At 49.0% G+C, this 15,355-nt stretch overlaps 1 protein-coding gene across 2 annotated transcripts in view; it reads left to right on the top strand.

Annotated features, from left to right (window-relative positions):
• NWD1 (NACHT and WD repeat domain containing 1) overlaps window positions 1-15,355 on the top strand; it is a 61,585-nt gene that overhangs the window by 31,196 nt on the left and 15,034 nt on the right. For both annotated transcript variants that reach the window (XM_081285967.1, XM_081285968.1), the window contains exons 10-13: window positions 3,634-3,831; window positions 5,510-5,632; window positions 8,495-8,703; window positions 11,792-12,064. In XM_081285967.1, coding sequence (XP_081142093.1) covers window positions 3,634-3,831; window positions 5,510-5,632; window positions 8,495-8,703; window positions 11,792-12,064 — 803 coding nt within the window. The remainder of the gene's footprint in view (window positions 1-3,633; window positions 3,832-5,509; window positions 5,633-8,494; window positions 8,704-11,791; window positions 12,065-15,355) is intronic.

The raw sequence follows: 15,355 nt of genomic DNA on the forward strand, positions 1-15,355 counted from the left end.
GATCCGGGGACTTATATACCAATTTAACAACGGGTGATAAATTGTGAAGGGAGTGTGTGGAGGAAGGAGGTGGTCACAGAGGTTTAAGTCCCCATATCCAAAGCGCCTCTCCATGGTGGCCTGGGGATGGATGAGTGGTGGCCTGGGACTCCCTTGCAGAGTGTTCTTCTTGGTCTGTGAAAGTCCTTGAGCTGTTTGCTTCTCTCCAGACAGTGCTGGGAATGACCAAGCCTGGCCATAGCACATGACATCCTGGGGGTCCTGCTTGGGATTTGCCAGCTTGACACCCTCCTGTTTCCGGGGCCTCTGCATTTTCAACCACTGCCCTGTTTCCATCTGTCTTCATGCTCTCTCTCTCTCTCTCTCTCTCTCTCTCTCTCCTTTCTTCTTTCTTTCTTTTTTCTTTTCTTTTTTTTTTTTTTTTTGAGACAGGATCTTGCTAATTGCTGAGGGCTTTGCTAAATTGCTGAGGCTGGCAATCCTCCTGCCTCAGCCTCCCAAGAAGCTGGGATTACAGGCGTGCACCACCACACCTGTCTTCACTCTTACTTATCCTTGCTAATGGTTTTCTTTTGCATCACGTCTGCCATGCCGGACTCTGCGCTTAATGAGAATAATGGTACCATTCCTTTGCTCACTGCCACATTTCCATCCCTGTCCCATAGACCAGACCTGGCCATGAACATGGATTCCGAACCCCATGTGTCAGTTGAAATCTTGGCTCTGCCACTTAACAGAAATCCTCTCTGTCCTTGCATTTACCTCCTGGTCAGTCCTCCATTTTCCCATATGCAAAATGAGAATGCTCATCAGTCGCCCCACCGAGGGCTTTGTGGAAGGGTATGTGAGTCCATTCATGCAGAGCCTGTCCCTGTGGTGCCATCAGGGTTCTGTCACTGTCCCAGGAGAGCATCAATATTGCTGATGTGAATGACCTTGGATGAGGCATTGCTGCACCTGGCCAGGGTCCTAATCATCAGAAAAATGCAGAATTAAACAGAAGCTGCTGTCTGTGCGCTTGGTTACACCTGTCTCGTGCACTGTGCAACCCCTACTGACCGCCTGCCCTTGTCCCAGGCGCAGAGCCAGCTCCTTCTGAGGTCCAGGGATGGTTAAGATCTGTCCCGGCTCACTTACCACTTTTTCTCTCTCCCATGGAACAGCACAAGGAACTGTCTAAAAAGAATGACAATGTAAGAGGTGCTCCCCAGGGACTGTAAGCCTCCCTGGGGTGACTTCCTAGTCCAAGGGAAGATCAAAAGTCCAAATCCTAGCAAGATCTCTGCAAACCCCTAGACAGGTGTAGGAATAACTGTCACCACCAGGGGGCGCTGTAGGACAACCCTAAACACTCCACAAGCTGGGGACAGGGACACCCATTCGAATAACCCCAAGGCGTCCATCCCGATTGCCCCCTTTTGCCTCAGGGTCCAACAGAGTCGCTTCTGATCCTGTGTGTGTTTCAGTAGACTTTATTTATTTATTTATTTAGCATTTTTAGGTTTAAAGGAAAATTGAGTAGAAGTTAGAGATTTCCCTATAGCCCCTGCTCTGATCTTATTGAAAAAGTTACTATTTTGTTAATCACAGGTTTGAGGACCATTTTTTTTTCTTTTTTTTTTTAAGAGAGAGGATATATATATATATATATATATATATATATATATATATATATATAGAGAGAGAGAGAGAGAGAGAGAGAGAGAATTTTTAATATTTATTTTTTAGTTGGTATGTGGTGCTGAGGATCGAACCCGGGCCGCACGCATGCCAGGTGAGCGCGCTACCGCTTGAGCCACATCCCCAGCCCGAGGACCATTGATTTTGATTTTTTTTAAATGCATTAAGGCAGTATTTATCTTGATAGTTGAGTTGATTGGCTCTACCTTAAATTTTGCATCTGCAGTAAATTCCACATTCACTTCTAGTCCCAGGTCTGTCCCCCATTCTACCCATGGAACCACCAGCATGCCAAAGCCCAAGGAATTCTTGTCATTTTCCCAGGCTCCATGGTTAGAAAGTGCCAACGACAGGCTCAGAACAAACAATCTAACTTCAGCATATCTGGTATATTAGTCTTTGTTGTTGTTGTTACTGTAATGAAATACTTGAAACAGGCTACTTTATAAAGAAAAGAGGTTTGTCTTGGTTCACAGTTCTGATCCAAGGTCGATGGCCTTCTTGCTGGCAGAATCCTGAAGTGGTTCAGAGCATCACATGGGGAGAGACAGGGAATGGGAATGTGTTCTCTGGCTTTCCTCCCTCTTGAATCATGGGACTCTCCACTGATGACATTATTTAATCTAAATCATTTTCCAAAGGTCCCACCTCTAAACAACACGGTCAGATTCTGTTTTCTCTGTTAATAATTTAAGGTAGAGCCAATCAACTCGACTATCAAGATAAATACTGCCTTAATACCTCACAGTTGGGATACATTTCAACACATAAAACCTTGGGTAACACACTCTTGCCATATCCCACTTAGCACCTGGTCTTTGTTACTAAGGGCATTGGAATCAAACTTTTGGGGGTCAGATTTCCTTCTCTTACTGTCTATGTGACCTTGTGCAAGTCACTTAACCTCTCTGTACCTCATTTCCCCCTGGAATAATAATGATAGTACTTCCGTGTAGCAGGCAGGAAAATCAGCCCACTCCACCCCCCAAACAAAGATATATTTACCTGCTAATCACTGGACAAGTGACTATTATGTAGCTACAGCCAAGAAGTCCCTGGAGCCACCAGACAGTGACAGCGGCCCTTGGAGCCTATGGAGGGGGCGTTGCCATGCCAACCCCTGATCTCAGGCTGCTGGCCCCACAGCTGTGAGGGGGTGCAGTGCTGCTGTTCTGAGTCGTCCAGGCTGATACAGGTTCCCCGGCCTCCAGACGGTCCCCAACTTGTGCTGGTTTGATTCTAGGTGGTGCAATCTTGACGCGCATCCGCAGACACTTACTTCACACTTGAATTTCAATCTTTTTTTCCAGTCATTGGCAGTGGCTTGATCCTCTCGTGATGGAGGTCCGGAGGGGAGACAACGGGGCCCCCATGGTGGGCTGGAGCGGGATGTTCAGGGGCGAGGTGGGCTCCACGCGCTTCCCACTTGCATTTTCAACTTACGATGGGTTTCAAGGGTGAGGCCCCATTGTAAGTTGAGGAGCACTGTGCGGTACCCTGGGACTTGCTGGGGAAACGATTGGGGGCCTGTGTTGTTCTGGGCTTTTCAAACACAGCAACGGACAAGGCAGATGCGTCTTTGTTCTGGGAAGCTGAGGGCTAGGGTGGTGGGGAGACCAAAAGAAACCCAGAGGCTGGGCTGGGCTCAGTGGTAGAGCGCTTGCCCAGCACGTGTGGGGCCCTGCGTTCGAGTCTCAGCACCGCGGATGGATGGATGGATGGATGGATGGATGGATGGATGAATGGATGGATGGATGGGTGTTCATTGACAACCAAATCACAACTGAGGTCCAACCTGAGCATGGGGTGGGCCTGGAGGGGCGGGGCCTGGTCTGGAGGGGTGGAGCCTGGGACTGGAGGGGCGGGGCCCTGGTGGAGGGGCGGGGCCTGGGCTGGAGGGGCGGGGCCTGGGTAGAGGGGCTGCCCACCGACCTTCACCGCACCCCCTTGCAGACAGGAGCGTCCTGTACACCGAACTCCTGGCCAGACTCCACTTCTTCGCCGCGTCCCACCCCGCGCTGGTGGGGCAGCTGTGCCAGCAGGCCCAGAGCTGGTTCCGGGCGTGCCCGCATCCTGTGCTGGTGCCCCTTGCAGGATTCCTCCAGCCCCCGGGGGGACCCCTGCGGGCAGCCCTCACGGGCTGTCACAAAGGTGAGTGTCCCCAGCATAGCAAATCCCGCCAGGCCCCTGCCTTCCACCCGGCAGGCGGCAGGTGCGGGGGCTGCGCCTGCTGCCAGTCAGGAGCCCCGTGGGCGCTATCAGCGCAAGCCCTGGCTGTCTCCTGCTGGCTCGGCTTCTGTCCCCAGCGGCTGGAGATTACTGGTGTAAATGCTGCTAATGAGCCCGCTGCCAGAGGGTGCCTCCAAGGTCCCCTCCCAGAGAGCCCGGTGCCACTGCCCTGAGCGGCTGCAGTTCCCAGGCTTGTGCTGGGAAGTCTGGGGACTAGGGATTGGTGCCTGGTGGCCCCAAGAGGCTGACAGAACTGCAGGCGGCCCCGGGGCCCCAGAGGGTCACGGGAGAAGAGGACCCAGGGCAGGTGTTGACTCGTTATCCTTGGTTTTTCCATCTGTTCATGCATCCTTCCTCCCTCCCATCTCCCCACCAACATTCCTGTCTACCCACCGCCCACCTGCCCTCCATCTTCCCTTCCACCCTCCCTCTCCAAGCCATCTCTGCATGGGTCTGATCCCACCCTCCTACCCAGGGGCTCATCTGTCTGTCCACCCAACCCCTCCTCTGCCATCTTCGCCTGACCCCACCAGCCACACCCTGCCCCATGTCAGCTTGCAGGCCACCTATGACCTGACTCTTCCTCTCCCGCCCCCACCTCTCCACTCACCATGGCTCATCCACGGACCTGTGCTCTGCTCACCCACCCGTCTCAGCCGCCTTCCTTTTATCTGCTCACCTACGATTCCTCATTCTCACTGTGACATCTCTATCAGCTCAGGGGTCAGATGCTGGGCAGTTACCAACAAGGCTCTTTCGGTACCCCAGGACTCAGAAGACAAAGTCACACTTCCCAGGCCCTTGTTTCCAAAAGAGGCATCCTGGGATGCTGAGTGGGACACGTGGAGGAATCCCTTCAGGGGCAGCCACTAGAGTGCTGGGCTGAGGATTCTGAGGCTGAAGTTGGTTTAGTGGGATAGACTGTGCCTTTGTCAGGATACAGGTTCAGATGTTGTGACAGAGACCAAAATAACAGTGACTTAAATATAACAGTGACTTAAATAAAGTAGAATGACCTGGAGGCAGAAATTATCATTTCTGCTCTTGTCTTATTGACTAGCACTTTGAGGCCTGGGCAAGAACCTAGATACTTTTATCCGGGCCTGGCAATGTTCCAGCCCCTACCCAGGTTCAAGCTTCCTGGGAAAGCCACAGCTGGCTGCATCACAGAGCTGTCAAGGCACTCCAAGACTTGGGGACCCTATTGTGTCCTAGGGAGTCGAGCAGATTCCCCACTCACAGATGCCAATAGCACATTTGTTCCCAGTGGTGATGTCCCCATACGCCTCCAGACATCACTCACTGTCCCCTGGGGGACGGAATCACCCTGGGTGAGAACCACCAAGGACAGGCTGGGTTTAGTCCTTCCTCTTACCAACGGCAACACAATGTCACAGCAAGCCCCTTGGTCTGGCACCTGACAACCCCAGCTACAGAACCCTGGCTCTGCTGCCTCCTCCCATGTGACTCTGAACAAGGGGCTGAATCTGTCCGTGCCTCGGTTTTCTAACTGTGAAGTGGGGGCTCTCTAGAGGATCCCCTGGCTGGGCACCTGGACATGGGCACTGAGGCCATCACTGCCTCTTTTGCATGGCTGCAGGTATCACTGCCATGGCGTGGAGCCTGGAAGAGAAGTTGTTGGTGGTCGGCACCCAGGATGGCCTCGTGGCTGTGTGGGACATGGAGGAGCAGCAGGTGGTCCACATTCTAACAGGACACACGGGTGAGGCTCAGCAAGGGTGGGGTGTGGTCAGCATCTTCCTCGTGTCCCACAGCAACCTCCCCACAGGTTCACTTCTCTGTATTAAAGCTGATCTCATTTCCTGCATCAGGCAGCTAGAGCTGCGTAACAAAGCTTCACAATACACAGCGACAGATACGCTGCTTCTTCAGCTCATCCTCTGTGGGTCGGTAATTCAGACTGGGCTCTGTGGGAAGTTCCTCTGGTGCCAGCCAGACTGGTTCATGCATTGGCAGTCAGTTGGCCGGTTCAGGGTGTCCTCAACCGAGATGGCTCAATGCTGCTCTGTGTGGGCCTCATCCTCCTGCAGCCAAGGTCTAGCAAAGGCAGGGTTTCCAGAAAGCAAAATGGAGCTCACAATATCCGAGTTCCAGACGTGGAGGTGGTGCTCTGTCAAGAACCATCCAGGGTCGGGGGTGGGGGTAGGGACACGGGCTCCCTCTCCTGATGGGAGGACCCGCAAAGTCAGCTCGTCAAGGGTCTGGAGCACCGAGGGGAAAGAATTGTGGTCTTTCTGTGTCCACCTCAGAGCCTGCCTTGGTTCATTTCTGCTGCCATAACAGTGTTCCCCAGACGGGGTAAACTGTCAATGGCTCATGGCTATGGAGGCTGGGGAGTCCAGGGCCCAGGGGCCCCTCTGATGAGGGTCTTCTCACTGCGTCACATGGTCAGAGAGCCAAAGGAAGAGGGAGCCCGCCTCCCATGTTCTAACTGACCCAACCCTTTAGAGGATCAGAGCCCCCATGACCTGATCCCCTCTGGAAGGTCCCACCTGCCCCACTATTGCTTTGGGGCTAAGTTTCCAACAGACAAATTTGGAGAGAGGGACCTGCAGGCCACAGCAGACCCTAAAGGAGTGTTCCGTTCTGCTTGTGTCTCCCACACACGATTCGTTCACTGAATCATTGACTGAGCTTGGTCCCACGTCCCTTGTGCCAGGCCCTGTCCTAGGTGCTGAAGGGAGACGGAGCAAGGCTGACCTGAGTGGAACCCAGGCCTCCTCCCCCAGGCTAGGCACACGTCCACTGTCCACAGCTCCATGGTGAACACCTTTCTAATACGGTGTTCATGAAAAATCAAAACGAATGCAAAAACCCAAGGTGAATACGATCTCAACCTGCCTTTTTCACATTTTATTATTTTCTGAGCTGGGGATGGAATCCAGGGCCTCACCCGTGCTAGGCAAGCCCTCTGTCACTGAGCCCCAGCCCCAGCCCCATAACTTACCCCTTCGTATTGATGAGTAGAATTCCATCCTAAGAACCGACCACAGTTTGTTTATCCGTTCATCAATCTGCATCGTTTCAATCCTTGGTGATCATGAACAACGCTGCCGTACGCCATGGAATCTTTACACTTAGAACGCTTAAAGGCAGCAAAAATAGTTCATTGTTCCCCAAAGCTCATTATCTTCATCTCTTGGGGGCTTCTATAACAAAATGCCACCGTCTGGGTAACTTAGACACAACAGGAATTTATTTCTCACAATTCTGGAGCCTGGGAAGTCCAAGATCAAGGCCTCAGGGATTCGACGTCTGGTGACGGATCTCTGATTCGTTAAATTGGTCCACGTCATACACAGATGTCCCTGGCTGATGTTAGTTTGACTTGTGACTTTTTGACATTGATGGTTGAAACTCATAAGAACCTACCCATAAAACCATTGTTTTTCATTTTCAGTCCAGTATTCAATACGTTACATGTGACATTCAACACTTTATTTTACAATGGGCCTGTGTTAGATGGCGTTGGCCAAGAGTAGGCTAATGTGAGGGTTCATAGAAAGAAACGTCACTGGGGCTGCGGCTGGGCTCAGCAGTAGAGCAGCCGCCTCACAGGTGAGGAGAGGCCCTAGGTTCAGTCCTCAGCACCACATAAAAATAAATACACAAAATAAGGATATTGTGTCCAACTACACCTAAAAAGTAAATATTTTTTTAAAAAAGAAAGAAATGTTACTCATTAAAAAAGAAAGAGATGTTACTTTAAAAGGTTCTACCTTGCCTAGCATGTGTGAGGTCTTGAGTTCAATCTCTAGCACCACAGGAATAAACAAATGGATACAAAGTAATACCAACTTCCACTTTATCAGCAAAGTGAGGAATTAGTTGATTTCTTGTATCAGTTTGCCACATTCAGATGATCAATCTTTAGAATTTTTACCAATATGGTAGGTAATTAGGACATATTGGTATTTTGTTTGCATTTTTTGTGAAGTCGATCATGATTTTCAAATGTTTATTGTTTACCAGCACTATTTTTGTAAAAATCCTATTTATTTTCTTTGTCCAAGTTGTGAGTAGATCATTTGCATTAGTTCTTGATTATTTGTAAGAACTCTTTGTTTATTAAGGAGAGTCTATTAGTCTGTTTTATGTTGTAAATATTTTTTTCCCATCTGTCATGTGCCTTTCAACTACATTTTATATTCCTGAAGCTTTACATATTCAGGTAATCAATTGGTCAGTTTCTTCCTTTTATTTCTTCCAAATTTTATGTTTTGTTTGGGATGTGTCTTTCCAAGATTATAAAAATTACAGGAGATTTCTTATAATCTTTCAAGAATTGTACACTATTCTTAAAGCATGTTTATTAATTTTTAAATAGTCTCTGAATGTTGAACCTTTGTAAAATTCAATTGTCTCTGCTTATTACAAATTCAACATCTGGGACAGTTGATTGAATCCCAACCCATTTTGTTACTCTTAATTTTGTTCAGTTGCCATCCATTAATTTCCATCTTTTCTTTAGTAAAGCAGGGTACTTATAAACTGACAGGCCTTTGATAGTTATAAGGACACAATGTTTCTGGCTAACAGACCCTCCCTTCACATTCTGCTGCAGGAGAGGTGAGGTGTGTTAAAGTTTTTGCAGAAGGGATTCTTGCCATCTCTGCCTCAAGGGACCACACTCTGCGCGTGTGGAACTTACTTTCTGGCCAGGAGAAATTTACCATTTGGGATGGAGGCTCGAAAAATTCCACCGAACCCCAGATCTGGAACCTTCATGTGGATGAGACAAATAAAATCATGTATTCAACCTCTGGCTCCAAGGTAATGAACATCTAAGGAAGGCTGATGGAGTAGGTTCTTCCCATACGGAAGGGCTCTCTGAAATGGGGGGGAGTGGGTGCAAACGGGGGCACACACCACTTGAAAGGGCATCAGAGGAAGTTCACATGATATTGAGAGTATTTTTTCTCTTAATATCTGTGGTTTTCCATCTTTTCTAATAGAGTATGTTAAAGCTATATATTTCCCTCTAGGTACAGCTTTATCTGCATCCCATCAACACTTGTTTTTTGAGACAGGAGTCTCACTGTCTTGCCAGGTTGGCAAATCTCGTGATTCTGCTGCCTCAGTCTCCTGAGAGACTGGCATTACCAGTGTACATCACTATGCCCCAAGCCACACTTTTAATATGTTGTGTTTTCATTTACGTTCAGCTCAAAATGCTTTCAGATTTCACTTTTGAGTTCTTGCTTGACCCATATGCTCTAGAAAAGTGTGCGGTCAGTTTCCCAAAAATTCTGGGGTTTCCAGATAGTGTTCTGTTATTTTTTTCTAGTTAGATTCTTTTTCTATGATGTGAATCCTTTTAAATTTATTGAGGTGTTTTATGATCTCTCTTAGTTATGTTCATGTAAATCTGAAAACGATGCGTACTCCACTGTGTCCTTCCATTATGTTAGTCATAACCCTGTGATCGATGCTTTAGGAATGGAGACACCCAATAGCATAGTGGATAAAAGCTCAGTAACTAAAGCAAGGGAAAAAACCTATAAACTCATCCTCCGGTATCCAGGGGGATTGGTTTCAGGACTTTTTCAGATTTCAAAATTCACAGGTGCTCAAGTCTCTTTTATAAAATGGTGTAGTATTTGCCTCTAAACTGTGCATATTTTAAATCATCTCTAGATAACTTATTTACCAAATACAGTGAACGTGTTATGTGCACAGGTATTATATTTTTTGGGGGATGACATCAAGAATAAAAGTCTGTACATGTTCAGTGCAAATGTAATTTTAGAAAATATGTTGAATCCCTGATTGAATTCACAGGTGTGGAACCATCAGCTGTAGATGGGAGTGACCTCGGTCACATCACTCCCTTGTCCCCACCTACTTCATAAGATAATGACTGCACAACACCAGCATAGTGCCGGGCAAAAAGCACCAAGTAATTAGTATCTATTAATTACTACATTACATTAGCAACTGGTAGTTGTTACCAGGAGTATTGGTGCTTATGAACTGTGCTGTCCAGTGCAGGAGTCCCAGGGCAGATAGGGCTGAGGGAACACTTGAAATGTGGCTGCTCTCACCTGCTGGATTTCAGAGACTTAGTATGATAAAAGTGGTATAAACTATTGCCGTCATAATTTTAATAGCAATTACATCTTCAACTGCTAACATTTGGATGTGCCAGGTTAGGTGAAATACATTTTAAAAATTGATCTCACCTGTTTCTTTTGACCTTTTTAAAGTGGCTAATAAAAATTTAAAATTACATGCAGCTTGCATTATATTTTTAGTAGACAGGGAGTGTTTAAATCTTTGAGAAAAATTCATCTCAAAATTGATTATAAAAATCATCTTTGGGATTAGCAAAAGTTTGGAAAAGTATAAAGAAGTAAAGTATAAAGAAGTAACCCACAAGATAATCACTGTTAACATCATGTGATTCTGCTTTGTGCAGTGTGTGTGGGCATATGAGTTTTTCTGTGTGGGCACATGTATATAGTGAAATTGGATTAAACCAGATATGCAGTTTTATGAAACTGTTTTCCCACTTACTATTTAATAAGCCCCTGAGTATTTGCCAATAACTAAACATTCTTCAAAACCATGTGCTTAGCAATTGGGTAAGATTCCATTACGTGACTCTATATAATTTATTTAATCCTTTGTTGTTGGACGTAGAGGTTGTTTCCATTTCTTTGCCCTTACAAATAACTGAATAACTTTGTGTGTGTATACAGTCTTAACTCCCACTGGAGCTCATACGTGCATACCATCGTGTCTGTCTTTTTTTTTTTTTTTTGAGATGGGGTCTCACTATATTGTCCAGGTTGGTTTCTGCCTCCTGGGGTTCAAGCAATCCTTCTTCAGCTTCCTGAGTAGCTGGGATAAGAGATCCTCCTGCCTCAGTCTCCCAAGTACCTGGGACTCCAAGCACAGGCCACCATGCCTGGCTCACCCTTTAATTTTTTAATATATACTTTGGAGGTAGAATGAACATCAAAAGTTTAATAATCAAATGAATAATGCCCATTAAAAAAGATACTTTTGAGGAAGTTAAATTGAATTTTAAGCTGCTTTATTCAATAATCACTTGTAACAAACAGGTATGTCAATGCCTGGGGCGCTGCTGACTTTTTTTCTCTGTTTAAAACTTTTAAATTCTGGAACAATTTTGGGTTTAGGGAAGAGCTGAGTCGAGGTGTGCGTCCCCTAACCCTCCACCCAGCCTCCCTGTTGACCACATCTTCTATAACAAGAGTAAGTTGGTCACATCAAGACATTAATATTGGGGCTGGGCAAGTGGCTCAAGCGGTAGCGCGCTGGCCTGGCATGCGTGCGGCCCGGGTTCGATCCTCAGCACCACATACCAACAAAGATGTTGTGTCCGCTGAGAACTAAAAAATAAATATTAAAAATTCTCTCTCTCTCTCTCTCACTCTCTCTCCTCTCTCACTCTCTCTTTAAAAAAAAAGACATCAATATTGATGATCACTATCAGCTCAGCTCTGACTTTATTGGGAGTCCGTCAATTGTCCACATGTGTCCTTTTGTTTTTCCAAGATCCGATAGGAGATCCATAGCTCCTTTTATTTTTCCTCTGTGAGGTGTTAGTGCTGAAGATAGAAAGCAGGAACCACAGGAAGGGATGGCTCTCGTCTCGCGTGGTGGCTGTGCCCGAGTCCAGCTACTGGGAGCAGAGGTGGGAGGGGGCTTACATCAAGGGTTCAAGGCCAGCCAGGGCAGCTCAGGAAGAAAGACAGGAACGAGAGAAAGGAAGGAAGGGAGGGAGGAGAGGGAGGGAGGGAAAAGTGGGGTAGAAACAACGGTCTGATCTGCCTCTGGAGGCACAGCGGGGGCGGGGCGCTGCAGGACGGCTGTCCTGGTCACTGTTCCCTAGATCAACGCTTGGAGTTTAGAAACGGCGGAGCTGGTTTTCCGCATCCCGGGAGATGGCGCCGATCCCTGGGTGAGCACGGCCCTGCTGGCTTCCCAGACCAGGCTGCTGACCGTGTCCAGGGGCGGCGAGGTCACTCTGTGGAACTCGGCCACGGGGAGCCTGCAGGGGAAGCACCGTTTGTCCAGCATCAAAGAGGAGACCCCCACCTGTGCCGTCTCGGTCCAGACGCAAGGCAAGGTGGTCACTGGGTTCAGCGACGGCTCCATCTCTTTGGTAAGTCACTTTGCTGCTCATGATGCGGGCATCTGTTCACCTCAAGAGTATCAAGACACTCCGGAGGGGGAGAAGACCTTGCCTTGTGCTTTTTCTGTATGATGTGCAGCTTCTTGATTCATCACAGTTCAGGAAACCTCTGTGGGTGTTTCCCAGGGCCTGGGTGATGTGGCAATGGTAGAGTTGAGTCCTTCCAGGAGGCGTTGGTAGGCATCCTCTCAGACAGGCCAGCAGCTGAATGCTATCCCCGAGTTCCACATGGTGGACAGATGCTCCCATGGACATTTATGTATGGACCAACCTGCTAGGTAAGCTGGGAGGGGAAGAGCCCCCAGCTATGACATTGTACCTGTTTTCAACAAGAAGCTTTCAGAAAGACAGAAAATCATTATGGGGACCTAGGTGCGATTGCAAAAGCAAGTCACATAAGGAGTTGTAATGGAGAAGCACAGGCACCATGCTAGACAGGGGATGAACTGTAGAAATGTAAGAGCCCTGTCTTGGGCAACTTTGCATTGCTCTAGTTAAATGCCTGAGGATAGGAACTTTATAGAGAAAAAAGGCTTATTTGGGCTCACAGTTCTAGAGACAGGCAAGTTCAAGAGCACGGTGTCAGCATCTGCCCAGCTTCTGGTGAGGGCCTTGAGCTAATCCACAGAAAAAGCTGGACTAGCCCACAGCCATGGCCATTCTTTTAAATGTTGTCCATGGGATTTTGGGTTTCAGTGACAGGGCTGGGACTGCACGGCCCACAAAGCTAAACATATTTACTTTCTGGCTTGTTCCAGAAAAAGTTTGCCGAGCTCTGGGCTAGAGGTGCTTTCATGGAAATAACAAATTCTCATGGGGCGCTCACTCTCTGAGGACTCCATGTCTGTAACGTTATCTAACCCTGAAAACAGCATCAGGATGTAGTTGTTATTGTCGTTGGTAACAGCGAGGTAAACTGAGGCGCAGAGAAGGACGGCCATTTGCCTAAAGCCGCACCCCTGGGGAGAGGTTTCCAACTCCAGCAGCCTGGCTCTGGCCCTGTGCTCCGACGGCTGTGCCCAGCTTCCCAGAGCGAGGCTTTCTGGACCTGAGATTCTTGACGTCTAGGGACTGTCCACTCTTTGCTCTGGGGTTTGCCCTGACCTTGTAGGACATGGAGCATCATCCCTGACCCCTACTCACCCAATGCAGAGTATCCTCAATCCTAACATCCAAAGATGTCCTCAGGCCCCGACCGGTGTTGCCTGGGGCACAGTCACCCTGTGGAGAACAGCTGTCCCAGACACATGGTATAGAAAAAGGGCAGCTTATGTCCAGGACCTGAGGTGGACAGTTATTATGCGAGTGACCATTAAAACTTGTACGGACAGCAGTCAGCCCTGGGCAGGGGGACCACGGGGGGCGGTGGGGTGACGCTCACACACATTCCAGGCAGTTCTTGGTTTGAGAATCTTATACAGTTTCCTTGTTGAATCATCTAGCTCAGTGGTCGAGGGGAGTGCTTAGCATGTGCAGGCCCCGGGTTCCATCCTGGCACCAGAAAGAAGGAGGAGGAGGGGGAGGAGGAGGAGGAGGGGGAGGAGGGGGAGGAGGGGGAGGAGGGGGAGGAGGGGGAAGAGGGAGAGGAGGGAGAGGAGGAGGAGGAGGAGGAGGAAGAGGAGGGAGAGGAGGGAGAGGAGGAGGAGGAGGGGGAGGAGGGAGAGGAGGAGGAGGAGGGGGAGGAGGAGGAGGAGGAGGAGGGGGAGGAGGAGGAGGAGGGAGAAGAGGGAGAGGAGGGAGAGGAGGAGGAGAGGGAGGAGGAGGAGGAGGGGGAGGAGGAGGAGGGGGAGGAGGGAGAGGAGGGGGAGGAGGAGGAGGGGGAGGAGGAGGAGGGGGAGGAGGAGGAGGGGGAGGAGGAGGAGGAGGGGGAGGAGGGGGAGGAGGGAGAGGAGGAGGAGGGGGAGGAGGAGGGGGAGGAGGAGGGGGAGGAGGAGGAGGGGGAGGGGGAGGAGGAGGAGGGGGAGGGGGGGAAGAGGGAGAGGAGGGAGAGGAGGGGGAGGGGGAGGGGGAGGAGGAGGAGGAGGAGGAGGAGGATCACCTAAAAAAATAAGCAATAACAATCATGAAGAAGACATTCACTTCGTCCTGCTTGTACTAAATAAAGGTTGAACAACTTATCTTTAAAATATTGTACTGGTGCAAATGACTCACTTTTAGGGCTACCTGTGCAGCCCATCTGTCCAAGATAATGAATGTAAAGCTTTCAATTTGGGGCCTGTTGTGGGTCAGGTGCTCAAAATCAGTAGCCGAATTTGGGATGAATATCAGGATTGAGGAATAAACCTTCCCTTCAGAAATGGAGAGTGTGTGGTTAGTTACTGTACTGGTATAACTGAAGCTGGGAACTTTATAAAGAAGACAAGTTTATTTAGCTCACAGCTTTAGAGGCTGAAAGTCCAAGGTCAGGTGACCCATTGAAGGGCATCCTGGCAGGAATGCAAGGGAGAGGAAGAGATTGCATCAACAGACAGAAAGAAGAGAGTGGTGTCTGAGGTCCCGCAACACCTTGTGAGGGTATGTTAGTCCCTTTTCTGTTTCTATAACATGATACCACAGACTGGGGAAGTTGTAAAGAAAAGGGGTTTATCTGTGCCCATGGTTCTTGAGGTCTAGTTTGTAAGGCATCATCTAGCGATGGCCTTCTGCTAGCAGGGTCTGTCGTCAGTGCCGGGGAGCTTACGTGTGTATGTGTGTGTGCAAGTGTGTCTATGTGTGATCTCTCTCCCTCTCCTCATAAAACCACTGACATTCAGGTATGAGGTCCCCACCATAATGACCTTATTTAACTCTAGTCACCTCTCAAAGACCCCAAGTCAAGTTGAGTTTCCACTCTTAATACTTCACACTGGGAACCAAATCTCAATACGTGGACCCCGGGGCCACCAGGCCATTCCCAGACTCTGGCGGAGGCCACGTCCCCACTGACCTAAGGCTGTCCGCAGGTCCCACTCCTGTGGCTCCTCACCGCCTCCCAGCACCACCACCCCAGGAGCCGAGCTGCCAACGCATGAGCCCCGGGGACACACTGAAACTCTGGCCACACCACATGGCTTCCTCTGGCTCCAGCCTGTGTCTTATCTTATTTTGGGGGTGTGAGGGGGACTGGGGATGGAACTCAGGGGCCCTCGACCACTGAGCCACATCCCATCCCTATTTTGTATTTTACTTAGAGACCGGGTCTTGCTGAGTTGCTTAGGGCCTTGCTTTTGCTGAAGCCGGCTTTGAACTCAGGATGCTTCTGCCTCAGGCTCCTCGGCTCCT

Source organism: Spermophilus citellus, assembly GCF_964194105.1.
Source record: "Spermophilus citellus genome assembly, chromosome: 3".
Taxonomy (NCBI): Eukaryota; Metazoa; Chordata; class Mammalia; order Rodentia; family Sciuridae; genus Spermophilus; species Spermophilus citellus.